Source organism: Pseudophryne corroboree, chromosome 1 (assembly GCF_028390025.1).
Source record: "Pseudophryne corroboree isolate aPseCor3 chromosome 1, aPseCor3.hap2, whole genome shotgun sequence".
NCBI lineage: Eukaryota > Metazoa > Chordata > Amphibia > Anura > Myobatrachidae > Pseudophryne > Pseudophryne corroboree.
The window spans coordinates 739,157,564-739,184,044 of NC_086444.1; the positions used below are offsets into that span (position 1 = coordinate 739,157,564).

At 45.8% G+C, this 26,481-nt stretch overlaps 1 protein-coding gene across 3 annotated transcripts in view; it reads right to left on the minus strand.

Moving 5' to 3' along the window:
- The window catches only part of LOC134941278 (beta-1,4-galactosyltransferase 1-like), a 672,500-nt gene that overhangs the window by 295,984 nt on the left and 350,035 nt on the right, over positions 1 to 26,481 (minus strand). For all 3 annotated transcript variants that reach the window (XM_063932143.1, XM_063932142.1, XM_063932141.1), the window contains exon 3: positions 1,310 to 1,539. In XM_063932143.1, the coding sequence (XP_063788213.1) occupies positions 1,310 to 1,539 (230 nt within the window). The remainder of the gene's footprint in view (positions 1 to 1,309; positions 1,540 to 26,481) is intronic.

A 26,481-nucleotide genomic window follows, 5' to 3' on the forward strand; every position in this document is an offset into this window, starting at 1 on the left:
AGGGGCATACCTAGATATATAGCAGGCCCCCAAGGAAAACGTTTGAAAGGACCCCTACGTACCACCCAATGGCGAAAAATGTATACAACACGTGTAACTTTGACAGGGAAGGTGGGCCCCTCTCAGCTCTGGGCCCCATAGCAGCTGCACTGACTGCACCTATGGCAGCTACACCCTTGCCAGCAAGTGTCTTATCTAACCTGGTCGCACAGGATGTGACAGACAGTGTTTGCAGCGGCAGGGAAGAGAAACTTCCCTCCGCTGCTGCTGTCAGAGGGACCAGAAGGTCCCTCTGCCTCCCTGCAATCTCCCCCATTGTTTGCTGTGCTGCCGATCACTGCTGATCGGTCAACACGGCAGGACCCCCCACCCCGCGGCTGCAGACATTAGTAGTCTCTGGGGAAGTGTAAATGAACCCCCCAAGCCACTCCTGTGTTCCTGGCGGGTATCCCGGCTTTCAAAATGAGAGCCGCAATGGTCGTGATGTTTCCGATGGACGCGATGTTCTGATAACCACTATTCCGATGTTTGGAAAAAAAGGTTTTTTTCTAATATCAATTTTTTTTTTTAACTAATACCATTTTGAATAAGATTAAATACACATTCTACAACTAATTCACTCGTAAAAAAAAAAAAAAAAAAAACATTTTCTGAGTGGTTTTTCAGAAAATGATTTTTTAGTTAAGCGGTTAAGCTGCATGATGTTGCGACAGCGCTAGTAATCGTATTATATACCATTGCTATTGTCATAATTTGAGGCACTGGCCAGGCAACTAGAAACCCCCCTGCATGTGCCTATGAACTGCAGCTACTGTGCTTGCTCAGTACTGTGCTCTAGTTCAGCCAGGTTATAGTTTTCCTAGGTGTATGACTCTTTCTCTCCTCACATGATAAAACCACTGTGTTGTGTGCGAAGTGAGACCTGTGGTTTAGCCTCTACTCTGGGGTGTCTTTTTGAATGCACCCCATTTACTGGCATCTGAGAAAGACCTAGTAGAGTGTTTAGCTTATGGAGAGGGTGGTACTCAAAGGCTGCCAGATAACACTATTTGGGGTAGTGGTCTGGAGTAGCTGTGCCCAAAAAGCGGGACTGTCCCACCAAAATCAGGATGATTGGGAGTGATGTTAAAAAAACAACAACAATATTAAAAGAAAATCAATTTAACAAGTTATAGTGGGATTGTAGTGGTCTTAGGTTACCCTGTGTACAGAAAAGTGTCTCTAGAAATTGTATAACGTGTCAATATGCAGTACAGTAATTCTCAGTCTCCTTCCTAACTATTCACTATTAAGTGTGACCTAATGTTACCTGTTCTATCACATATATTCCATAATCTCCTTGCTGCTTTTGTAGAAATGGATGCATGTGGTGCAGCCAAATTTGAAGATGATGTTCACGATTACGAAAAGGAATAATTATGGCGATTTTCTGCTGTGCTATACAGGTTTGAGGTTTACTTCGTCCTCCAATTTGCACATTTGGATTTTCTAAAGCGATATTCGAAAGAGATTCATGACTTATGTCAACAACTTTGGGACCTGTTTGGAAACAGAAAAAGAAAAAAACGGATTCAGTATAATAATAACAACGATATAGAGTAGCATAGATAAACTGCACCAGAAATCCCTCTGCTCTACTGATGTTAGGTATGCCTTAAAGATAATACATTTCAACTAGAAATATAAATAGCATTTTGGGTATGAGTCCCTTTAATACTAGCAGAATGTTTTTAATTAAGGTGGCTTCTTGGATCATGATCTGATCATCTGCAGTAAATAGGGGAGATGTATATAGTCTTGTAGAGAGATAAAGTGCAATAGTTGTCCAAAGTCACCAATCAGCATCTGTCATTTCAAAGACTGTTAGATAAATGACAGTTAGGAGCTGATTGGTTGCTTTGGACAACTTTTCCACTTTAACTCTCTCCAAGACTTAATGCATCTCCCTCTATAAAGAGGGCAGAGTGGAAAATTACAGATATGGAATGGGCAAAGACAGAAATATGGAGGGGACAATGGGTCAAATTCACAAATGCCAATGTCTTTACAATGGAGCCATTATCAGCAGTCTGCGCATGTGCCATGATCACACTGCGCACATGTCAAGGTACCTTTGTGATTGCGCATGCAACGGACATTTTATATGTAGACTGACTGGCAGGAAGGGACCATTTGGAGGAGGTAACAGGGAGTGGTGGTAAAAATGCAGATGTGTCCTTGCCATTTTCGAGGTGTGTATCTGCCTTCAGCTGCAAAGATGTATGCAGAGAGACATGGCCCCAGCGTTGCTACTGCCACGGACAGTCTGCGTAACCATGCGTCAACCCTCGGAGTCCATGTTCTTCATTGTTGTGTCAATGCTGTGTATGAGTACACACTTGCTGAGCACTTTGTGATGTCTCCAGTGGGTGTCTATATCCTTATCTGAGCGGAATTAGCAGTTCTATAGCCTGAAAATGTGCCACTCTGTAGGCATTTGTATACATAGATGAATTCAGAGGCAGAACTCTGGGAGGCAACGGAGTCATCTGCCGCCGGGCTCTTGCTCTGAAGGGGGGCACCTCTCCTCCCATTCTGTGACACCATTGAATTAAGTTAATTGATAGCTGCCGCTATCTCTTCAGTGGCCGACTTCCTTACTGGTCCCTGCACCTTACAAATCACATACTTTTTATTATAATGTAGATACACATTTTACAGGTGTCATACCCAGGATTAGAAACCACAACCTATTACACTGGAAGCAGACACCTTACTGATGAAGCTGCTTGCTCCTGTATAGGAAATATGAGAATTGTAATTATATGAAGTCACTTTTCTGACAATTACACGTAACTTTATATAGTTAGAATTCTCATGCTTCCTGTACAGGAGCAAATAGCTCCATCAGTAAAGTGTCTGCACACACACACACACACACACACACACACACACACACACACACACGTGTATATATATATATATATATACGCACACATACATACATACATACATACATACATACATATATTTATCTTAATATAGGAAACAGGGGGGCACCAATATTTTCTTGCCTCCGGGCAACTGTGACGAACTTACGCCACTGGATGAATTAGGCCCATTGTGAGACCAATGGAGGGGACAGTGAGAAAGATGTGGAAGGGTAGTGAGAAGTACGGATGGTGCCTAGGCAGAAATATGGAGAAGGCAGTGAGAAATATGGATAGGAAATAACAGGAATATGGAGTGGGCAGTGACAGAGCTATGGAGGGGGCAATGAGAGATATATACAGTGGCAGTGAGAGATATGAAGGAGGGTAATTAGAGGATATCCGGATGATAGATAGACACCATGTTAGACAGACATTAGTTTGCCATGGTCAAAAGGTCGACATGAAAGAATTAGACAGTACAAATGGTCGACATGGTCAAAAGGTTGACAGGGTCAAAATGTCGACTTGAAATTGGTCAACATAATAAAGGTAGAGGTTTTTTTTTATTTCACATGTTTTTGCACTATTTCATACCTTCTCTATCCATGTTGGCATAGAGCTGGCTATAAACCTTGTGGCGAGCGCAGCGAGCCACCGAGCCCGAAGCGTGGTGATTGAAGTGAGCATCGCAAGGGTATGCCTTTCTACAATTGGGGGTCCCAGATGACAAAACTATCCACACAAACCACAAAAATGCAAAAAATATGGTGCCTACCTTTTTTGTGTTAACCATTTTCATGTTGACCTTTTGACCCTGTCGACCTTTTGACCCTGTCGACCTTTTAACTCTGTTGACCTTTTCCATGTCAATCTTTTGACCCTGTCGACCTACTGTAATGTCTGTCTATCTATTGACTGACTAGCTAGTGTCTAACTAGACACTGTCTATCTATCATCCCACACCCAATTAGAGAATCTCATGAATACTAATGATTTCTGTTTGTTGGTGACTAGAAGAGGTGAAATATTTTATATATGAATATAAATGCATTGGAGAATAAAGACGTGTTATACCAATGAGTCAGGGTATAATCGCATGTATAGTAGGGTATGCACAGCCTCTGTTGCCTTCTCCTTCACAAACAATGTAACATTTTGTGGATGTAAAAAATGTATTGGAAGCTACCAGCATCAGACACTCTGATATTTAATTTGAGCCTTACTAACAACTACAGTATACCCTTTTTTAGTCTCATGAAGTAGAATATTTGTATATATAGCACTGAGCCTGACCACCCATTTAACATGCCAGTAGACCAAATTTGATAGAAAATGTTGCCTATCCTTGGAATAGATCCTGTGGTGAGCGCAGTGAGCCACCGAGTCCACAAGGGGACTCTTAGTGCTTCTCGCCTCACTACCGTCATTCTGGCGGGATGCCACTGTCTGGATATTGACAGCCGGCATCCCGCCTACTGGATACGCTATGAGCTACATACACTTGTTATCAACTGTAGTGTATCAGGCGCAAAATGAGCCAGCCCCTTTCTGTGTTGTTGGTCAGTATTAAGTGTGCAATACACAGATATTATTTTGTAAACAACAATTTGATAATAAATTAAGTAAAATATATAATACACATCAATATGGTTAAAGAGATTCTTTCTATAAAACAGCATATACAGACAGTGGGGGCAGAGCTGAAACTACATGTGTGCCAGGCGTGCCTGGCACACAGCGCAGTCGCCCTGAGGGCACAACTGGCTGCATCCCCATGACTTTAGGAGTCAGCGGCATTGTAATGAGTCAAACTGACTCATTACAAGCTGCCTAAGAGGAGAGAAGCAGCAGCGTCGGAGGCAGGGGAGAAGGAGCAGGAGGGAGGGGGACTCGGGACTGGAGCCGCAGCAGCACACTGTAATTGGTGGCGGCGCTGCTACAGCTCTCCCTCTCCTTCCACATAGGTTGGCCGCTGTGAATGCTGGGATGCGCTTCCCTCATCCCAGCGTTCACAGCGGTGGCGGCCAGCCAATGTGGAAGGAGAGGGACAGCTGTAGCACCGCCACCACCAATTACAGTGCGCTGCTGCGGCTCCTGAGTCCCCCTCCCTCCTCCTCCTTCCCTTCCTGCCCGGAATCTGCCAGCAGCTGCTGCACCGATGGGCCTGACTGCCAGAGCCAGCGGGGAGACAGTATCATCTATTCTGTCTGTCTGTCTGTCTGTCTGTCTGTCTATCTATCTATCTATCTATCTATCTATCTATCTATCTATCTATCTATCTATCTATCTATCTATCTATTCTGTCTGTCTGTCTGTCTGCCGTAATGTGTAAATAGGGAGACTGTCTGCCGTAATGTGTAAAAAGGGGATGCTGTCTGCTGTAATGTGTAAAAAGGAGATGCTGTCTGCTGTAATGTGTAAAAAGGGGGACTGTCTGCCGTAATGTGTAAAAAAGAGGACGCTGTCTGCCGTAATGTGTAAAAAGGGGACGCTGTCTGCCGTAATGTGTAGAAAGGGGGACTGTCTGGCGTCTGCCGTAATGTGTAAAAAGGGGGACTGGCTGCCGTAATGTGTAAAAAGGGGGACTGGCTGCCGTAATGTGTAAAAAGGGGGAATGGCTGCCGTAATGTGTAAGAATGGGGGACTGGCTACCGTAATGTGTAAAAAAGGGGACGCTGTCTGCCATAATGTGTAAAAATGGGGACGCTGTCTGCCGTAATGTGTTAAAGGTGGACATCTGTCTGCCGTAATGTGTAAAAAAGGGAATGCTGTCTGCCGTAATGTGTAAAAACCGGGACTGTCTGCTGTAATGTGTAAAAAAGGGGACTCTGTCGTAATGTGTAAAAAGGGGATGCTGTCTGCTGTAATGTGTAAAAAGGGGGACTATCTGCTGTAATGTGTAAAAAGGGGACGCTGTCTGCTGTAATGTGTAATAAGGGGGACTATCTGCTGTAATGTGTAAAAAAGGCGACGCTGTCGGTATGCCGACACCCGGCATACCGACAGCTATTCTCCCTCGTGGGGGTCCATGACCCCCCTGGAGGGAGAATAAAATAGCGTGGCGCGCATAGTGTGGTGAGCGCAGCGAGCCCGCAAGGGGCTCCTTTGCGCTCGCCACACTGTTGGTATGCCGGTGGTCGGGCTCCCGGCGCCGGTATGCTGGTCGCCGGGAGCCCGGCCACCGGCATACCATACTACACCCGACTGTCTGTCGTAATGTGTTAAAAGGGGACGCTGTGTGGGCAGTACGGATGGTGTAATGGTTAGCATTACTGCCTCACAGCACTGAGGTCATGGGTTTGATTCCCACCATGGCCCTAACTGTGTGGAGTTTGTATATTCTCCCCGTACTTGCGTGGGTTTCCTCCGGGTACTCTGGTTTCCTCCCACAATCCAAAAATATACTGGTAGGCTAATTGGCTCTCAACAAAAAATTAACCCTAGCGTGAATGTGTGCGTGTACATGTGGTAGGGAATATAGACTGTAAGCTCCACTGGGGCAGGGACTGATATGAATGGCCAAATATTCTCTGTAAAGCGCTGCGGAATATGTGTGCGCTATATAAATCACTGGTAATAATAATAATAATAATAATAATAATAATAATGTGTAGAAAGGGGGACTGTCTGTTGTAATGTGTAAAAAGGGGACGTTGTCTGCCGTAATGTGTTAAAAGGGGACACCGTGTGCCGTAATGTGTAAAAAGGGGACGCTGTCTGCCGTAACGTGTAAAAAGGGGACGCTGTCTGCCGTAATGTGTAAAAGATGGACTCTGTCTGCCGTAATGTGTAAAAAAGTGTACGCTGTCTGCCGGAATGTGTAAAAATAAGATTTTACTTACCGATAAATCTATTTCTCATAGTCCGTAGTGGATGCTGGGACTCCGTAAGGACCATGGGGAATAGCGACTCCGCAGGAGACAGGGCACAAGAATAAAAGCTTTAGGATCAGGTGGTGTGCACTGGCTCCTCCCCCTATGACCCTCCTCCAAGCCTCAGTTAGGATACTGTGCCCGGACGAGCGTACATAATAAGGAAGGATATTGAATCCCGGGTAAGACTCATACCAGCCACACCAATCACACCGTACAACTCGTGATCTGAACCCAGTTAACAGTATGATAACAACGAAGGAGCCTCTGAAAAGATGGCTCACAACAACAATAACCCGATTTTGTTAACAATAACTATATACAAGTATTGCAGACAATCCGCACTTGGGATGGGCGCCCAGCATCCACTACGGACTATGAGAAATAGATTTATCGGTAAGTAAAATCTTATTTTCTCTGACGTCCTAGTGGATGCTGGGACTCCGTAAGGACCATGGGGATTATACCAAAGCTCCCAAACGGGCGGGAGAGTGCGGATGACTCTGCAGCACCGAATGAGAGAACTCCAGGTCCTCCTCAGCCAGGGTATCAAATTTGTAGAATTTAGCAAACGTGTTTGCCCCTGACCAAGTAGCTGCTCGGCAAAGTTGTAAAGCCGAGACCCCTCGGGCAGCCGCCCAAGATGAGCCCACTTTCCTTGTGGAATAGGCTTTTACCGATTTAGGCTGTGGCAGGCCTGCCACAGAATGTGCAAGTTGAATTGTGCTACAAATCCAACGAGCAATAGTCTGCTTAGAAGCAGGAGCACCCAGCTTGTTGGGTGCATACAGGATAAACAGCGAGTCAGACTTTCTGACTCCAGCCGTCCTGGAAACATATATTTTCAGGGCCCTGACAACGTCAAGTAACTTGGAGTCCTCCAAGTCCCTAGTAGCCGCAGGCACCACAATAGGTTGGTTCATGTGAAAAGCAGAAACCACCTTAGGGAGAAATTGAGGACGAGTCCTCAATTCCGCCCTGTCAGAATGAAAAATTAAGTAAGGGCTTTTATATGATAAAGCCGCCAATTCTGACACACGCCTGGCTGAAGCCAGGGCTAACAGCATCGTCACCTTCCATGTGAGATATTTTAAGTCCACAGTGGTGAGTGGTTCAAACCAATGTGACTTAAGGAACCTCAAAACAACATTGAGATCCCAAGGTGCCACTGGAGGCACAAAAGGAGGTTGTATATGCAGTACCCCTTTTACAAATGTCTGAACTTCAGGTACTGAAGCCAGTTCTTTCTGGAAGAAAATCGACAGGGCCGAAATTTGAACCTTAATGGACCCTAATTTTAGGCCCATAGACAGTCCTGTTTGCAGGAAATGGAGGAAACGACCCAGTTGAAATTCCTCTGTAGGGGCCTTCTTGGCCTCACACCACGCAACATATTTTCGCCAAATGCGGTGATAATGTTTTGCGGTTACATCCTTCCTGGCTTTGACCAGGGTAGGGATGACTTCATCTGGAATGCCTTTTTCCTTCAGGATCCGGCGTTCAACCGCCATGCCGTCAAACGCAGCCGCGGTAAGTCTTGGAACAGACAAGGCCCCTGCTGGAGCAGGTCCTTTCTTAGAGGTAGAGGCCACGGGTCTTCCGTGAGCATCTCCTGAAGTTCCGGGTACCAAGTCCTTCTTGGCCAATCCGGAACCACGAGTATCGTTCTTACTCCTCTCCTTCTTATGATTCTCAGTACTTTTGGTATGAGAGGCAGAGGAGGGAACATATACACTGACTGGTACACCCACGGTGTCACCAGAGCGTCCACCGCTATTGCCTGAGGGTCCCTTGACCTGGCGCAATATCTGTCTAATTTTTTGTTTAGACGTGACGCCATCATGTCCACCTTTGGTTTTTCCCAACGGTTTACAATCAGGTGGAAGACTTCTGGGTGAAGTCCCCACTCTCCCGGGTGAAGGTCGTGTCTGCTGAGGAAGTCTGCTTCCCAGTTGTCCACTCCCGGAATGAACACTGCTGACAGAGCTATCACATGATTTTCCGCCCAGCGAAGAATCCTTGCAGCCTCTGCCATTGCCCTCCTGCTTCTCGTGCCGCCCTGTCTGTTTACGTGGGCGACTGACGTGATGTTGTCCGATTGGATCAATACCGCCTGACCCTGAAGCAGGGGTTTTCGCTTGACTTAGGGCATTGTAAATGGCCCGTAGTTCCAGAATGTTTATATGAAGAGATGTTTCCATGCTTGACCACAAGCCCTGGAAGTTTTTTCCCTGTGTGACTGCTCCCCAGCCTCTCAGGCTTGCATCCGTGGTCACCAGGATCCAATCCTGAATGCCGAATCTGCGGCCCTCTAGAAGATGAGCACTCTGCAACCACCACAGGAGAGATACTCTTGTCTTTGGTGACAGGGTTATCCGCTGCTGCATCTGAAGATGCGAACCGGACCATTTGTCCAGTAGATCCCACTGAAACGTTCTTGCATGGAATCTTCCGAATGGAATTGCTTCGTAAGAAGCCACCATTTTTCCCAGGACCCTCGTGCACTGATGCACTGACACCTGGGCTGGTTTTAGGAGGTTCCAGACTAGCTCGGATAACTCCTTGGCCTTCTCCCCCGGGAGAAAAACCTTCTTCTGGACTGTGTCCAGAATCATTCCTAGGAACAGAAGACGTGTCGTTGGAATCAGCTGCGATTTTGGAATATTTAGGATCCACCCGTGCTGACGTAACACTATCTGAGATAGTGCTACTCCGACTTCTAACCGTTCCCTGGACCTTGCCCTTATCAGGAGATCGTCCAAGTAAGGGATAATTAATACGCATTTTCTTCGAAGAAGAATCATCATTTCGGCCATTACCTTGGTAAAGACCCGAGGTGCCGTGGACAACCCAAACGGCAGCGTCTGAAACTGATAATGACAGTCTTGTACTACAAACCTGAGATACCCTTGGTGAGAAGGGTAGATTGGGACGTGGAGATAAGCATCTTTGATGTCCAGAGACACCATATAGTCCCCTTCTTCCAGGTTCGCTATCACCGCTCTGAGTGATTCCATCTTGAATTTGAACCTTTTTATGTAAGTGTTCAAGGATTTCAGATTTAAAATTGGTCTCACCGAGCCGTCCGGTTTCGGTACCACAAACAGTGTGGAATAATAACCCTTTCCTTGGTGTAGGAGGGGTACCTTGATTATCACCTGCTGGGAATACAGCTTGTGAATGGCTTCCAGAACTGCCTCCCTGTCGGAGGGAGACTTTGGCAGAGCAGACTTCAGGAACCGGCGAGGGGGAAACGCCTCGAATTCCAGTTTGTACCCCTGCGATACTACCTGTAGAATCCAGGGATCCACTTGCGAGTGAGCCCACTGCGTGTTGAAATTCTTGAGACGGGCCCCCACCAAGCCTGAGTCTGCTTGTAAAGCCCCAGCGTCATGCTGAAGACTTGGCAGAAGCAGGGGAAGGCTTCTGATCCTGGGAAGCGGCTGCATGGTGCAGTCTTTTTCCCCTTCCTCTGCCCCGGGGCAGAAAGGAATGGCCTTTTGCTCGCTTGTATTTATGGGAACGAAAGGACTGAGTTTGAAAAGACGGTGTCTTTTTCTGTTGATGTGAAGTGACCTGGGGTAAGAAGGTGGACTTTCCAGCCGTTGCCGTGGCCACCAGGTCCGAAAGACCAGCCCCAAATAACTCCTCCCCTTTATACGGCAATACTTCCATATGTCGTTTGGAATCCGCATCCCCTGACCACTGACGCGTCCATAACGTTCTTCTGGCAGAGATGGACATAGCACTTACTCTTGATGCCAGGGTGCAAATATCCCTCTGTGCATCACGCATATATAGTAATGCATCCTTCAAATGCTCTATAGTTAACAATATATTGTCCCTATCCAGGGTATCAATATTTTCACTCAGGGAATCCGACCACGCGACTCCAGCACTGCACATCCAGGCTGAAGCGATTGCTGGTCGCAGTATAACACCAGTATGTGTGTATATACTTTTTAGAATATTTTCCAGCCTTCTATCAGCTGGTTCTTTGAGGGTGGCCGTATCAGGAGACGGTAACGCTACTTGTTTTGATAAACGTGTGAGCGCCTTATCTACCCTAGGGGGTGTTTCCCAACATGTCCTAACCTCTGATGGGAAAGGATATAGTGCCAATAATTTATTAGAAATTAGCAGTTTTTTGTCGGGAGAAACCCACGCTTTATCACACACCTCATTCAATTCATCTGACTCAGGAAAAACTATTGGTAGTTTTTTCACCCCCCACATAATACCATTCTTAGTGGTATTTGTAGTGTCAGAAATGTGCAATGCTTCTTTCATTGCCGTGATCATGTAACGTGTGGCCCTACTGGACATTACGTTCGACTCATCACCGTCGACACTAGACTCCGTATCTGTGTCTGGGTCTGTGTCGACCCACTGAGGTAACGGGCGTTTTAGGGCCCCTGACGGTGTCTGAGACGCCTGGACAGGCACTAATTGATTTGCCGGCTGTCTCATGTCGTCAACAGTTTTTTGCAAAGTGTTGACATTATCACTTAATTGTTTGAACACGATCATCCAGTCAGGTGTCGACTCCCTAGGGGGTGACATCACTAACGCAGGCAATTGCTCCGCCTCCACATCATTTTCCTCCTCATACATGTCGACACACACGTACCGACACACAGCACACACACCGGGAATGCTCTGATAGAGGACAGGACCCCACGAGCCCTTTGGAGAGACAGAGGGAGAGTCTGCCAGCACACACCCAGCGCTATATATATATATACAGGGATAACCTTATATAAGTGTTATTCCCTTATAGCTGCTGTTTATATTGTCATTTGCTGCCAATAGTGCCCCCCCTTCTCTTTTTTACCCTGATTCTGAAGCAGGACTGCAGGGGAGAGTCAGGGAGCCGTCCTTCCAGCGGAACTGTGAGGGAAAATGGCGCTTGTGTGCTGAGGAGATAGGCCCCGCCCCTTCACGACGTCCTTATCTCCCGCTTTTTTGTGTAAAAATGGCAGGGGTTAAAATACATCCATATAGCCCAGGAGCTATATGTGATGTATTCTTTTGCCACCTAAGGTATTTGTCATCTATATTGCGTCTCAGGGCGCTCCCCCCCAAGCGCCCTGCACCCTCAGTGACCGGAGTGTGAAGTGTGCTGAGAGCAATGGCGCACAGCTGCGGTGCTGTGCGCTACCTTAGTCTGAAGACAGGATTGTCTTCTGCCGCCGATTTCACCGGACCTCTTCGTCTCTTCTGGCTCTGTAAGGGGGACGGCGGCGCGGCTCCGGTGACCCATCCAGGCTGAACCTGTGATCGTCCCTCTGGAGCTAATGTCCAGTAGCCTAAGAAACCCGATCCACTCTGCACGCAGGTGAGTCCGTTTCTTCTCCCCTTAGTCCCACGATGCAGTGAGCCTGTTGCCAGCAGGACTCACTGAAAATAAAAAACCTAAATTAAACTTTTATTCTAAGCAGCTCAGGAGAGCCACCTAGCCTGCACCCTTCTCGTTCGGGCACAAAAATCTAACTGAGGCTTGGAGGAGGGTCATAGGGGGAGGAGCCAGTGCACACCACCTGATCCTAAAGCTTTTATTCTTGTGCCCTGTCTCCTGCGGAGCCGCTATTCCCCATGGTCCTTACGGAGTCCCAGCATCCACTAGGACGTCAGAGAAAAGAGGACGCTGTCTGCCGTAATGTGTTAAAAGGGGATGCTGTGTGCCGTAATGTGTAAAAATGGGGACTGTCTGTCATAATGTGTAAAAAAGGGACGCTGTCTGCCGTAATGTGTAAAAATGGGGACTGTCTGTCGTAATGTGTAAAAAAGGGACTCTGTCTGCCGTAATGTGTAAAAAGGGGACGCTGTCTACCGTAATGTGTAGAAAGGGGTACTGTCTACCGTAATGTGTAAAAAAGGGGACTCTGTCTGCCGTAATGTGTAAAAAGGGGTTGCTGCCTGCCATGATGTGTAAAAGGGGCTCTACCTGGTGTAGTGGCGCTACTGTGTGGAGGATTTACTGCAAGGCAACCAAAGTGAGTGCTTAGGGCCCTGTTAGTCCCAGGGAGCCCAACTAGCAAGGCTGTATAAAGGATATTTCTGGGCAGACCATGAGCTTCACAGAGAGCTGAGCTGGCTGAATACTCCCGGCAGGCTGTCAGTGATTAGAAAGCTATTGGGTGCTGGCTCCAGCACATGCCTGTGCCTCCAGTCCTGCAATAATACTGTGCATGTGACCAGTCATGAGACACATGTGTATGATGTCAGATGTGCAGAGAGATAAGCTGGGAATTGCACAGAAAAAAACATGAGGTCTTCCAGAAAACTTTATTACAGTATTTTTGTTAATTTTATATAACATCCCCCTACTTCAAAATTCCAAGTGCCATAACTAGACGTTTTAGCGCTGTGTGCAAGAAATAGCACCCCATATGTAAAATAGGGCTACTGCGTGCAACAAAAATATAGGGGTGTGGCTTCATGGGGAAGGGGGCGTGTCCACAAAATAATACCAATTCATATTACGCTGTACAGTAGTCTCCATTATTCAAATTATGCTGCACAGTAGCATCACTTACACACATTACACCAGGTAGAGCCACTTTTATACATTACGCCAGGTAGAGCCCCTGTCATACATTATGCCAGGTAGAGCCCCTGTCACACATTACGCCAGGTAGAGCCCCATTTTACACATTACTCCAGGTAGCGCCCCTATCACACATTACGCCAGGTAGAGTCCCCTTTTACATATTACAGCAGGTAAAGCTTCCTTTTATACATTACGTCAGGTATGGCAGGAGGAGTCCCCCTTTTACACATTACGGCAATAGAGTCCCCCTTTTTACACATTATGGCAGGTGGAGTCCCTTTTTACACATTACGGCAGCAGAGTCCCCTTTTTACACATTAAGGCAGGCAGAGTCCCTCTTTTATACATTACGGCAGTAGAGTCCCCTTTTTACACATTACGGCAGGCAGAGTCCCATTTTTACACATTACAGCAGCACAGTCCCCTTTTTACACATTATGGCAGGCAGAGTCCCCTTTTTACACATTACAGCAGCAGAATCTCCTTTTTACACATTACAGCAGCAGAATCCCCTTTTTACACATTACAGCAGTAGAGTACCCTTTTTACACATTATGCAAGCAGAATCTCCTTTTTACACATTATGGCAGACAGAGTCCCTTTTTACACATTATAGCAGCAGAGTCCCCCTTTTTACATATTACAGCAGCAGAGTTCCCGTTTTTACATATTACACAGGCAGAGTCACCAACTTTTTACACATTACGGCAGGCAGAGTCACCAACTTTTTACACATTACGGCAGGCAGAGTCACCTTTTTACATATTACAGCAGCAAAGTCCCCTTTTTACACATTACGCAGGCAGAGTCCCCTTTTTACACATTACATCAGCAGAGTCCCCTTTATACACATTATGGCAGGCTTCCGAGATAGGTGTCTGGCTCGCGGGAGAGCAGCATCTCTGCCTCCACATCCTGCTCCCTATGGCCGGGCTCCAGAGTCACTGCGGCCCCGTGTTATCATGAGCTAGTCTGCCTTCACTGCCATAGCATCCAGCTGGGGGAGGAGGTGGAGCACACAATGCAGGCAGCACTGCCTGCTGTACTGAATATCAGTAGCAGTGCTCCTGGGAGAGAAGGAGCCAGGTGCACTGCTACTGTTATACACTGCAGCGGGTAGAAGACATTCGGCAGCGCATAAACCGATCGGTGAATGCGGGATGAGGTGGACGGTTGCGCCCACACAGCAACTGCGTTGTCTAAAATGCACCATCCACACTGCCCTAGTTATGACCCTGGGGTATGGGCAGTGTTATTTTAGGTACAGTATCTAATATATGCCTGCTACAATCATGGCTGGGGAGGAGGCATATACTGACTGGTGATATATCAATATGAGGATACAGTTAAAATGCCCCGTGGTGGGATCCCAGCAGCCAAAATACTGAGGCCGGAATCCCGCCTGGTTGCCTTAATTCCGACGTTCAAATGCCGACATAGGTGGGATTCCCTGCGTTGGTGTTTTGCCTGCCGGGATCTCGATTGTCCTCTAAACAGGACGCGCTTACATCCTGCCTCGCACGGGAAGGGGTGGGGTCATTTAGGCACTGTAAGTGGGGTTAGGGTGTAGGAACGGAAAGGTTATGGTTAGGTACTGGGGGGGAGGGGTTAGGCACCTTGAGGAGGAGGTTAGGGTTAGGCACCAAGCGGGGAGGGTTAAGTTTAGGCAGCGGCGAAGGGAGGGTTAAGGTTAGGCATCCCCAGGGAGGGTTAGGGTTAGGCACACCTGGGGAGGTTTAGGGTTAGGCACCCACAAGGAAGGGTTAGGGTTAGGGTAGGGGACGGGGGAAGTTTAGGGTGCTAACTATGGGCCTGTCGGTATTTTATAGGACGGAATGCTGATGTCGATTTTCTGAACATTTGCATCCTGTCCATCGTCATCCCATACTGAACCCATCAATATGCTATAATACATCAATTATGCTATAATATTTTAAGTCCTAGCGTGTATGGGACATACCAAATGCAATAAGTGGGGCACTAATACATAATCAATACAGTCACACTGACTGAGGGGTGTACTTTTGGGTATTATTTATAATGGGGGACCTACTAGGCTGCTACAATCAGTAAAGGGGGAGAGTTACTCATATATAATGCTGTCAACACTAATGTAATTGGGTGTAATAATAAGTATAATAAGGATTGGCTGCCTGCATTATATATCAGTCCCTGCCCCACCATCCACACACACACTGATTGTAGCACATCCCCAGATTGAGGAGCATACACTGACTGGGGGGCAGCATAATGAGTGGGGACCTGTCTGCTACAATTGGGGGGCACACTGAGGATTGTTTGAGGAAGGGGGGTCCCAAATCTGTGTCTTGCTTAGGGCCCCATGAGGTCCAAACCTCCTCACACATCTAACCTCAATATAAAATGTGACACAAGACACTTGGCCCTAGTGAGCTGCCAGTTCCTGTGCAACTCTGCTAGCGCTGGCCATCTTTTAGCCAACAATGCTTCTTAGTCACGAGTTGTGACTAGTATGCGCCAGGAGACTGTGCTGATTAATTTAATATGTTATATGTAATAAGTGTATATCTGTGTGTGACTGAGTCGCATATGAAGCACAGTGGAATATGGCATGAAAACAAGCCACAGTCGCTGCATTATAGCACGTCATATACAGAGAATCAGAAGCGATGCACTCAGCATACCAGCATTCAGGTAGTGAGAATACTGATGCCAGAGTCCTGACACTGGTTAGGAGACCAGCTCCGGAACTCTGACACCACTCACAATGCCGACGCCAGAATCCCGATTGTCGGCATCCCGAATGTAAGTATGCCGGAGCTGGTTAGGGCCAGGCTGCGGGGGGCGTCGCGTAGGAGGGTTAGCGGCAGACACTAAAGAGGGAGGGTTAGGGTTAGGCACTAAGGGGGTGCAGTTAAGGTTAGGCTGCAGGAAGGGGAGTTAGGGTTAGGCGCTAAGGAGGGGGTTAGGGTTAAGCTGCGGGGGAAAGGTTAAGGTTAGGCTTCAGGTTGACAGTGTTAGGGGGATAGGGGAAGAGGGTTAGAATAATTGCTTAGCAGGTGTCGGGACTCTACATGTTGGGAAGCTGCTGTCAGTCTTCTGACTGTCTGTATCCCAAGCACCAGTATCCCATACCCAACCCGTTCAGACTCAGTCACACGGATATACAAGTGTTGCATATCAATTTAAACAGCACAGTCTCCTAGTGCATCCTAGGTATATAAAATTGCGACTGAGATGCACGCAGAGAGGGGTTGTTCAAAATTCTACATTTATGGCATGTGAAGTGCTTCACTACAATGAAAACTTAAATTCAATACAAAGGGGCAGGTTTAACAACAAGTGATTTTCAAGTTATCACTCATTACGAGTGATATATGGTACGCTAGCCAATCAGCTCTAACTGTTATTTTTCAAACACATGACAGTTAGCAGCTGATTGGCTGGAGCACCATTTCTCATTCATAACGAGTGATAGCAAGAATATCACTCACTGTTAAATCTGCGCAAAGTCTCTTCTATTATAAGTGTCCACAAGGTAGGATGGAGGGGTTAAGCCCTTTTTTGTCTAGGTTTTTGAAAGTTTTATATATTACATAGGTTCTCAAACTCGGTCCTCAGGACCCCACACAGTGCATGTTTTGCAGGTCACCTCACAGAATCACAAGTGAAATAATTAGCTCCACCTGCGGATCTTTTAAAATGTGTCAGTGAGTAATTAATACACCTGTGCACCTGCTGGGTTACCTGCAAAACATGCACTGTGTGGGGTCCTGAGGACCGAGTTTGAAAACCACTGATATATTACAAAGTTGTTTTATAGATGCTACACAAAGGATCTTACAAAATTGCACTTTCATTCACCTCTGTGAGCAGCTTGTAAAACAGTGTTTGTGTTTAAATTATCATCTGCTCCTCTAGTTTGTATAAACTTGTCAGAGAAGTGGCTAATGCTCAGTTCCTTTTGTAAAGCAGTTGGCTTTGCTTAGGGCTATTAAAGTCCACCTTTGTTGTCTTTGCTGCTCCAATGAAACTTTCCATGTGTTCAGAGCCGGCCCTAGGCATAGGCAAACTAGGCAAATGCCTATGGCATTTGTTATGCCTAGGGGCACCAGCAGATTCTGCTGATTAAAATGATATGCGGCATGCCTATATTCTGTGTGTAGCATTTCGCATGCAGATACAGCCACAGTTGCACACAGAATATAGGCATGCTGCATATCATATTACTCAGCTGAAGCTGCTTGTGCATCCTAACCTCATAGCAATACAAATAAGATGCATTTTCATCAAAACAGACGCTCAACGTTAGCAGAGCTGCCAGCTGACTCACGCCAGGCATCTCCTGCTGCATGGTGCATTGAGGCAAGATGTATCTAAGCAGAGGCAGAGGTCACAATGTTAGTTGCCGTGTGAATGTTGTGTGCGGGTGGGTTGGTTGTGCAATAGTGTTCGGCATATGTGTAAGGGGCATTATGCATGTCGTGTACAAATACATTAATAATGTGTGGCATATGAGTAAGAGGCGCTATGTGTGTCATTATGTGTACAAGAGCATTAATAATGTGCGGCATATGTGTAAGGGACATTATGTGTATAAGGGCATTAATAAAGGTTGGCATAACGTGTAAGGCGCATTATGTTAATAAGGACATTAATAATGCATGTCATATGTGTAAGGGGCATTACTGTGTGGTATTATGTGTATAAAGGCATTCCTAATGTGTGGATTAATGTGTATAAGGTGATCTACTGTGTGGTGTTATGTATAGACAGGGCACTTTGGTGTAATGTGAATAAAGAGCAATATGGTGTGGTGTAATGTGAATAAGGGGCACTACTGTGAGGAGTAACGTTTATAAGGTAAAGTGGTACTACTGTGTGATGTAAGGGACACTATCACATGATAAAATATGAATAAAGTTGCACTACCGTGTGGCGTAATTTGAATTGGGGTTACTATTGTATGGCCATGCCCCTTGCCAGCAAAAACACGCCCCAACACCAAAATAAGGACTGCTATGGGCGAGGGGTGATGGTGCTTGGAAAGGGGTGAAGGGTCAGAGGCGGAACTAGCGGTGGTGCTAGGGGGCACCAGCCACAATCTTGCCTAGGGCATCATATTGGTTAGGGCCGGCTCTGCATGTGTTCATGATTCTTGTAGATCCTTGTAGGAAGGTTGTGCAATGTGTCACTTGCTGTGTGTGCTGTCAACGGCTCTGGCTGTGTGTATTGCTTTCACCCAGGGGAAGGGGGGTGGGGGGGGGGGGGGTGGGGGGGGTATAGATGGCCAGCTGCCATTGTGGTGACTTTTTCACTGGGTCCCCTTGCTGTTGCTGGCTGAGCTCAAACCCAGGGGAGGTACATTCCAGGAGAGGCGGGATGGGGCTTGGTCTGAAGCATTTCATCTGGCTGCTCAGGTTGGTCTTCGTCAGGAAAGTGCAGGCTGTTGTGGGACTGCCCTCTTTAGGTACTGTGCAAGTTGATTTATTGGTTGATGCACAGCACAGTATATTTGTCTCAAAGTTCATATTTATTGTACTTGTTATATAAAACATCTCTGCAAAGTACAGTATACAACTTTCATACATCTGGACAAAAAAGGGCTTAACCCTTCCATCCTACCTTTTGGACACACACAAGAGGAGAGACTTTGTTTCGGATTACATTTTTCATTGATGTCCCATTTTATACTAAGTGTATCATTTTTAAATGTATTTGACTTTATGTGCTATTTTATAGAAAGAATCTCCTGTACCTATATTAATTAAATATTAATATTAAATATTATTTTTTACATCTGATACACTACAGATGATTTTATTCTGGAAAGAGCCATCAGTATTGAGGTAGCATAAGAAATCGCAGGTTGTATTTGCATAGCCATGTACGGTTGCTGATTGATATGCCGGTGTTCGAGATGCCAGTGGTCAGAATACCTACCATGGCATCCTGATAGTAAGAATCCTGACAGGGTAAAGTACGTATACTTATCTTCCCACCTGGCCCCCTAACGCTCCCTTTTCGTAGCCTAAATCTATCCCCCCTGGGCACAGCCTAACCCTTACCCTTCCCCCGCATACTAACCTTAATCTTCAACCCTCCTTGCAGCTTACCTCTCCGGCATGGCAGTGGCTGCTTGATTGGGATCCTGACTGTCAGGTATCCAGCTTTGGGGTTTGGGCTGGAGACCCTAATTGGGATGCTGGTGTTGGAATTCCGAGTACTGTGTGGGGATTCCGGTGTTGATACTCTGACTGCTAGGATTCTGACCACTGGGATTCTGAGAGGTTCCCCTTGTAGGTAGTGAGGTATATGTACTATTGAGACGCTATAGCTTTTCATGCTTCGCCTCTTTATCAAGGTGAAGCAAGTAGCAATACAATTGAGATGTATTAACATCTCGGCTGCTAGAGTGGAGGTGTGAAAACTCCCCCCTCAGGTGAACCTTACCATAGGCACAGTGCATCAGCTTAGTGCTGTGCCTTACCTCTCGGAAAGCTCCACTGAACATGTGCAAGATCTTGCAACCATCGCAAGATCTCCTGTGTGCAGCCTGAACTCCAGAAACTGCCACAGGTCAGCATACATACAGTACTGGCCAGTGGCGGATACAGACAGGGGCAAAATGGGCGAACGCCCCCCCTACACATATTGCGGCGGGATAAAAGGGGCCGGTTCTGGTAACCGCGACGAGCAGGACCTTCGGCTGCGGCAGCACTAACACAGCCCGCAGCGCCCGCCACCGCTGAGAGTCTGACTGAGGGAGAGGCTAGTAAGTGCAGGAGCCGGAGCCCCGAAGCAAGCAGTGTTCTCACTGTCATCTCCACCGCGCCCGGCTCCCCAGTCCCCCGTACCAGCGGTAGCGTCTAATTTCCCTTCATGGAGAGGACCTTCCAGGTCCTGATCACGAAGGGAGCATAGACACAACCCTGTCTCAGCCGCTCCAGCTCCTCCTCCTCCTCAGTGATACGTTGCCTCTGCGCAATGACAAACACTGTCATGCGCAGTAGGCAATGGGCATTTGTGTACGCCAAGGTTTTATTCAGGGGCAGGCTGGCGCCATTTTTCCAGCAGCAGAGGAGTGGGCACGGAGAGAGGAGCTAAAGCCTGTAATTGCCTCATTGTGTGTGTAGGTGAGCTGTCTAGATGTCACTTTCCCTGTCACTCTGTCACTACCTATGTCCCTGCTGTCACTTTCCCTGTCCCTCTGTCACTCTCCCTGTCCCTATGTCCCTGCTGTCTCATTCCATGTGGCATGATGTGAATTTTGGCTCATTCAGTGTGCTATATTGTGAATTTCGGCTCATACCCTGTGCTATAATGTGAATTTCGTCTCATTCAGTGTGCTATATTGTGAATTTCGGCTCATACCCTGTGCTATATTGTGAATTTTGGCTCATTCAGTGTGCTACAATGTGAATTTCGGCTCATACCCTGTGCTATATTGTGAATTTTGGCTCATTCAGTGTGCTACAATGTGAATTTCAGCTCATTCAGTGCGCTACAATGTAAATTTCGGCTCATTCTGTGCGCTATAATGTGAATTTTGGCTCATTCAGTGTGCTATAATGTGAATTTCAGCTCATTCAGTGTGCTATATTGTGAATTTTGGCTCATTCAGTGTGCTACAATGTGAATTTCAGCTCATTCAGTGCGCTACAATGTAAATTTCGGCTCATTCTGTGCGCTATAATGTGAATTTTGGCTCATTCAGTGTGCTATAATGTGAATTTCAGCTCATTCAGTGTGCTATATTGTGAATTTCGGCTCATTCAGTGTGCTACAATGTGAATTTCAGCTCATTCAGTGTGCTACAATGTGAATTTCGGCTCATTCTGTGTGCTATAATGTGAATTTCGGCTCATACTGTGTGCTATAATGTGAATTTCGGCTCATTCTGTTTGCTACAATGTGAATTTCGGCTCATTCTGTGTGGTATAATGTGAATTTCGTCTCATTCTGTGTGCTATAATGTGAATTTCGGCTCATTCTGTGTGGTATAATGTGAATTTCGGCTCATACTGTGTGCAATAATGTGTACCATTGTTGTCTTATTACTTATGCCATCACAGGATCTATTAAAAGAAATGAGTATTTATATAAAGCATTTTTTTCCTGCTAAAGTAAATTTATTTCACTTTTTTTTCTCTGAAAGTGGACTGGTAGCCCAAATCTGGTCTGCATGATTGTGCATGTGTGATCTACGAATGTGCAGATGCATGCAGGAATGGCGATTCGCCAGTCTGTATCACCAGTGCGCATGGTTCTTTCCACTAACTGGCAATAATAGGACATTTTAGAAGCGAACGGGAGGGACATTTCAAAGTGGGAGGAGCTATGATTAGGGGGAGGGGGTCATCATGCTTAAACCGCCCCCCCCCCCCCTAAAAGTTAAGTCTAGATCCGCCACTGGTACTGGCAGTGCCACAGCAAACGTGTACTTATTGTTTTTTAAGACATCTGTATGATTCCCTGTCATCATAGAACAGTATGGAGGTGAAAACATCATTACATGTTTTCAAATACTATAGAGAAAAGTGATTTTCCTGTATGTTATCTGCTTTCATACATAACACAGATAGTTGTGTCAAATAGCGCTGGTTTTAGCACATTTAACACTTACCACTTCTTCATACATATCCATGTCTTAACCACTTGCCTGGCATGGTCACATCAGATGCGACCATGCCTGCAAGTGCTCTATCTGACCTAGTCGCACAGGATGCGACCAGTCAGATAGAGTGTTAGCAGCGGCAGGAAAGGAAAACTTCCCTCCGCTGCTTCTATCAGAGGGACCGGAAGGTCCCTCTGCCTCCCTGCACTCTCCCCTACTGATTGCCGTGCTGCCGATCACTGCCGATCAGTCAGCATGGCAGGACCCCCTCCAGCGGCTGCAGACAATGGCAGCCTCTGGGGAGTGTAAATTAACCCCCCCTGTATACATGGAGGCTGTTCCAGCTTTCAAAATGAAAGCCGCAATGTTCCCGATGTTCCGATGGTCGCGATGTTCCTGATCGATGTTTCAATGTTTGAAAAATATTAATATTTAAAATATATATATATATATATATATATATATATATTTCTTTTTTTAACTAAAATAATTTGGGATAGGGTTAAATTCATGTTCTTCACCTAATTCACTCATAAAAAAAAAAACCCGACAATTTTGGAGCAGTTTTTGGCGAAATAAATCATTAGTTAAGTGGTTAAATCAGAATAATTACAGTACAGTATATTAATCAAAACTGTTTTTCCTTTGTTCTACATTGAGAGCCATACAATAGAATCCATTTGTTTTCAAGAAGAGATCTATTTTGATCAAGTCACCTAGATTTGTGGATGTTTAAATACTGTATGCTTAGGCATTTGTCAAAGAGTCATTACAATTCAAAATACAAAGAGGTTTAAAAAGTATATTCCAGTATAACAAAAGACTTGGCCTAAATTAGCATTTGTATAAGAAATTGATGTAAGGTCCCTATGTTATTTTGCAAGTCCAAACCACAATGCCCCATGGATCACAAACTAATTGAAATTAACCTTGCCATACATCAGACCAACGTTCCTCTTACAGTACCATCCATCTGACCAACTGTCCAACTAAAGCGGTAGCCCACACACCTACTGTAACTAACTTCTTCATCAGGACAGTCAACCAGCCAACTTCTCTAACTTGTGATGTCAAAGAATATGACAGATAGCGTCTGCCTACTTCTCCAAGTTTGAATATTTTTTTTTATTATTTCAATAAAACTGGGGTATTATTATTTTATTCACCATTTTCAAATATAACCAAAAAGGGAAGAATTAAAATGTAGACTATAAGAAGTGGAAAAAAACAACCCAACAAAATAATTATATTTCTCAATAGTTTTCCTGTGTAAATGATGTTGTGCCATAAACAGGAATATAACGTATCTAAATATGGTAGTTAGCAACAATATAGTAACTATTACATTACTGTTTAATTATGTAACATTTTCTCAAAGGAGTGTTTGAGACCGGCAACACTAATTGCTTATTTCATTGTAACAATCCTTCAATATACAGATGGGTCCACATTTATCTTGACCTTTAATAGGATTAACTGAGACTGGCCAATCGGACTTAATCCCCTGCTGTAATGACTTAATCCCCTGATGTATTGTTCTCTGTATTGTATTGCAGTTGAGAACAATAGATGAAGGGTTTATACTAATAAGTCATGTTGTAACTAGGCGCAGAAAACTAGTCAAGATAACGGTAGACCCATCTGTAACATGCACCCACTAGCTTTAAAAAAGAAAATTCTGTTATGAAGTTACAGTATATAATGTAAATTCTTATATAAACAATCAAATGCTGTGAATGTAAGGGCATTTCATACATATATTAGGCAAATGTGACTTCAATAAGAGTGAATTCTTTAAAAAGATAATTTATGTTGGATATACTATTTGTCACAGTGTGGTTCTATTTCATAGCATTTTCATAAGGTCTAAGAGTGCATTCATTGCTTTATGGTCCCAATAAAGGGAATCCATTTTGTCAAGTTGGCACCCGTGTTGGTGCAAGAAGCAGTATATTGTACTGTAATAATTGATTAATACCCACAATGTATTAGAGATGTGCACTTGAAATTTTTCGGGTTTTGTGTTTTGGTTTTGGGTTCGGTTCCGCGGCCGTGTTTTGGGTTCGACCGCGTTTTGGCAAAACCTCACCGAATTTTTTTTGTCGGATTCGGGTGTGTTTTGGATTCGGGTGTTTTTTTTTAAAAAACACTAAAAAACAGCTTAAATCATAGAATTTGGGGGTCATTTTGATCCCAAAGTATTATTAACCTCAAAAACCATAATTTCCACTCATTTTCAGTCTATTCTGAATACCTCACACCTCACAATATTATTTTTAGTCCTAAAATTTGCACCTAGGTCGCTGGATGACTAAGCTAAGCGACCCTAGTGGCCGACACAAACACCGTGCCCATCTAGGAGTGGCACTGCAGTGTCACGCAGGATGGCCCTTCCAAAAAACCCTCCCCAAACAGCACATGACGCAAAGAAAAAAAGAGGCGCAATGAGGTAGCTGTGTGAGTAAGATAAGCGACCCTAGTGGCCGACACAAACACCGGGCCCATCTAGGAGTGGCACTGCAGTGTCACGCAGGATGGCCCTTCCAAAAAACCCTCCCCAAACAGCACATGACGCAAAGAAAAAAAGAGGCGCAATGAGGTAGCTGTGTGAGTAAGATAAGCGACCCTAGTGGCCGACACAAACACCGGGCCCATCTAGGAGTGGCACTGCAGTGTCACGCAGGATGGCCCTTCCAAAAAACACTCCCCAAACAGCACATGACGCAAAGAAAAAAAGAGGCGCAATGAGGTAGCTGTGTGAGTAAGATAAGCGACCCTAGTGGCTGACACAAACACCGGGCCCATCTAGGAGTGGCACTGCAGTGTCACGCAGGATGGCCCTTCCAAAAAACATTCCACAAACAGCACATGACGCAAAGAAAAATTAAAGAAAAAAGAGGTGCAAGATGGAATTGTCCTTGGGCCCTCCCACCCACCCTTATGTTGTATAAACAGGACATGCACACTTTAACCAACCCATCATTTCAGTGACAGGGTCTGCCACACGACTGTGACTGAAATGACGGGTTGGTTTGGACCCCCACCAAAAAAGAAGCAATTAATCTCTCCTTGCACAAACTGGCTCTACAGAGGCAAGATGTCCACCTCATCATCATCCTCCGATATATCACCGTGTACATCCCCCTCCTCACAGATTATCAATTCGTCCCCACTGGAATCCACCATCTCAGCTCCCTGTGTACTTTGTGGAGGCAATTGCTGCTGGTCAATGTCTCCACGGAGGAATTGATTATAATTCATTTTAATGAACATCATCTTCTCCACATTTTCTGGATGTAACCTCGTACGCCGATTGCTGACAAGGTGAGCGGCGGCACTAAACACTCTTTCGGAGTACACACTTGTGGGAGGGCAACTTAGGTAGAATAAAGCCAGTTTGTGCAAGGGCCTCCAAATTGCCTCTTTTTCCTGCCAGTATAAGTACGGACTGTGTGACGTGCCTACTTGGATGCGGTCACTCATATAATCCTCCACCATTCTTTCAATGGTGAGAGAATCATATGCAGTGACAGTAGACGACATGTCCGTAATCGTTGTCAGGTCCTTCAGTCCGGACCAGATGTCAGCATCAGCAGTCGCTCCAGACTGCCCTGCATCACCGCCAGCGGGTGGGCTCGGAATTCTGAGCCTTTTCCTCGCACCCCCAGTTGCGGGAGAATGTGAAGGAGGAGATGTTGACAGGTCGCGTTCCGCTTGACTTGACAATTTTCTCACCAGCAGGTCTTTCAACCCCAGCAGACTTGTGTCTGCCGGAAAGAGAGATCCAAGGTAGGCTTTAAATCTAGGATCGAGCACGGTGGCCAAAATGTAGTGCTCTGATTTCAACAGATTGTCCACCCGTGAATCCTTGTTAAGCGAATTAAGGGCTCCATCCACAAGTCCCACATGCCTAGCGGAATCGCTCCGTGTTAGCTCCTCCTTCAATGTCTCCAGCTTCTTCTGCAAAAGCCAGATGAGGGGAATGACCTGACTCAGGCTGGCAGTGTCTGAACTGACTTCACGTGTGGCAAGTTCAAAGGGCATCAGAACCTTGCACAACGTTGAAATCATTCTCCACTGCACTTGAGACAGGTGCATTCCACCTCCTATATCGTGCTCAATTGTATAGGCTTGAATGGCCTTTTGCTGCTCCTCCAACCTCTGAAGCATATAGAGGGTTGAATTCCACCTCGTTACCACTTCTTGCTTCAGATGATGGCAGGGCAGGTTCAGTAGTTTTTGGTGGTGCTCCAGTCTTCTGTACGTGGTGCCTGTACGCCGAAAGTGTCCCGCAATTCTTCTGGCCACCGACAGCATCTCTTGCACGCCCCTGTCGTTTTTTAAAAAATTCTGCCCCACCAAATTCAAGGTATGTGCAAAACATGGGACGTGCTGGAATTTGCCCATATTTAATGCACACACAATATTGCTGGCGTTGTCCGATGCCACAAATCCACAGGAGAGTCCAATTGGGGTAAGCCATTCCGCGATGATCTTCCTCAGTTGCCGTAAGAGGTTTTCAGCTGTGTGCGTATTCTGGAAAGCGGT